General features: G+C 18.4%; 1 protein-coding gene across 1 annotated transcript; it reads right to left on the bottom strand.

The window, feature by feature from the left end:
* Positions 1 to 93: 93 nt before the first annotated feature.
* PGSY75_0213100 (putative heat shock protein 40) lies at positions 94 to 1,537 on the bottom strand (the record flags this gene model as incomplete). Its single annotated transcript, XM_018783795.1, has 3 exons — positions 94 to 665; positions 800 to 1,205; positions 1,529 to 1,537. The coding sequence occupies 3 exons, from the start codon at positions 1,535 to 1,537 to the stop codon at positions 94 to 96; spliced, it is 987 nt and encodes a 328-aa protein (XP_018643785.1).
* Positions 1,538 to 2,500: the final 963 nt, after the last annotated feature.

The raw sequence follows: 2,500 nt of genomic DNA, 5'->3' as shown, positions 1-2,500 counted from the left end.
TTATAAATATTTTGATGTTTCGAATTATTAACACTACAAATATAATATATACATATGTGTATTTTATATTTTATATTTTATATTTTTTTCTAGTTAGAATGTATTTGCCAAGGTTTCTCTTATAATTTTTTTTTTTTCGCTAGTTAAACTTTTTGGAAAGACAATATCAAATTCTACAATGAGATCTCCTTTCATGCTTGGATATTTTGAAGAAGGCATACCTTCTTTTGCTACAATTTTTCTTGATTTAGGAGTAACAATATCATCTACTCTTACATTTATATCTCTATTATCTAATGATTTAACAATAAATTGGAATCCTGTTAAAGCTTTATCTAAAGGTACAGGACATTTATAAATTAAATGATTAGCGTCTCTTAAGAACCTATCATGTGTTTTTGTTTTTACTTTAAAAACTAAATCTCCTGGTTGGGCCATAGGAGATAATTGATCTCCTTCTCCATAAAAAGTTATTTTTGTGCCATCTTTCCATCCTGCCTTTACATCAATTGTTACATAATTATCGTCTTCATAACTTTTTGTCCCCATAAATCTCTTTCTCGTTATTTTTAATTTTTTCTTACAACCACTGTACAATTCTTCTAGGGATAAAGAGAGGGGCACCTCGTATGTGGCTGGTTTGTTATAATTGTTGGTGTTAATATCTGTTCAAAAAAAAAAAAAAAAAAAAAATATATATAAATATATATAAATATATATATATATATATATATATATATATATATATATATTTTATATAATGTGAAGGACTCCTCACAGATCTGCTCATTTCACTTACTTGTTGTTGTGGACGGTCTAGTTTTTCTAGAAGTCATGTTGACAAAGGTTGAAAAGGGAGAAAAATCCTCATCAAAAGTTGAGGTAAAAGAAAATTGTCCATCCGAACCAAATATTCTACTAAATAATTCTGAAGGATCAACACCACTATAGACATATGTATTTCCTCCTGTTGGAATTGAACCTTTTAATCCTTCTTCTCCATATGTATCATAAATTTTTCTTTTCTCTTCATCTGCTAAAACATCATATGCTTCAGCAATATTCTTAAATTTTTCTTCTGCTTCTTTTTTTGATTTCTCATCATTATGTTTATCAGGATGCCACATCATGGCTAGCTTCCTGTACGCTTTTTTTAAATCATTTGTTGTACAGTCTCTACTAACACCTAATATTGAATAATAATCCTAAAAAAAAAAAAAAATAAATAAATATATATATATATTACATATATATGTAATATATATGTTCATAAAAGTGTTACTCTTAAATTTTTTCTTGATTTTTTTTTTTTTTAACACCTTTATGACGTTTTTATTTTTGTATAGAAGTGTTTTTTATAATTATTAATAAGCAATTAAATACATAGATATGTACTGATACAATATAGAAGCATATTATAAATACATACATACATAAATAAATAAATAAATACATGATACATATAAATATATATATATATATATATATATATATATATATATATATATTATATTTGTTTTTGTATTACCTTCCCCATTATTAATTAACATATAAAAATTTATATTACTATTTATTTATATATAGTTTTATATATCACAAAAAAAGATATATGTTTTTTTATAAAGGACAAGTGATCATTAAAGAAAAAAAAAAAAAAAAGTTAACTCCAAACATAAATATATAAATATATATATATATATATATATATAACAAAGTATTGTTTCAATTTTTTTTTTTTTTTTTTTTTTTCTTCTTGGAAATTTTAAAATTGAATTGTAAAATCAATTATTGAACTTATTCAATTTTTAAATATTAAAAATATATAATATATAAAATAAATCTTTTCATATATTTTTTTGTTTTTAATATTTACATTATATGTATATTATATATTATATATATATATTATATATATATTATTTCTGTATTTATATATAGTAAATATTATTATCTACGTTGATATGGTTTTTTTTTTTTTTTTTTTTTTTTTTTTTTTTTTTTTTTTTTTTTTTTTTTTTTTTTTTTTTTTTTTTTTTTTTTTTTTTTTATAATACTATTATTATATTATATAATATTATATAATATAATATCATATGGTACAATAAAATAAATATAATATTATTTTATAATATATTATTAAATTTGTATATGTATATATATATATATATATGATAATATTATAAAAATGAACACTAGAAAAATATAACCCTATGTTTATATATAATTTAATATATATATTATATATATATATAAATATATTATATGTAGTTTTTTTTTTTTTTTTTTTTTTTTTTTTTTTTTTTTTTTTTTAAATATTCATTTATTTTTATTATTTCTTTAAGAATTAAATTTAAAAAAAAGTAAAAAAATATTATTCTTTTTAAAAAATATTTTTATTATTTCATTCAATGTCAATTATTATAAAATAGTATGACATATATGATATATATATATATATATATATATATTTATAATATTATATATATTTATATTTTTTTTT

Source organism: Plasmodium gaboni, chromosome 2 (genome assembly GCF_001602025.1).
Source record: "Plasmodium gaboni strain SY75 chromosome 2, whole genome shotgun sequence".
NCBI lineage: Eukaryota > Apicomplexa > Aconoidasida > Haemosporida > Plasmodiidae > Plasmodium > Plasmodium gaboni.
This window is presented reverse-complemented; position numbering and strand designations above follow the sequence as displayed.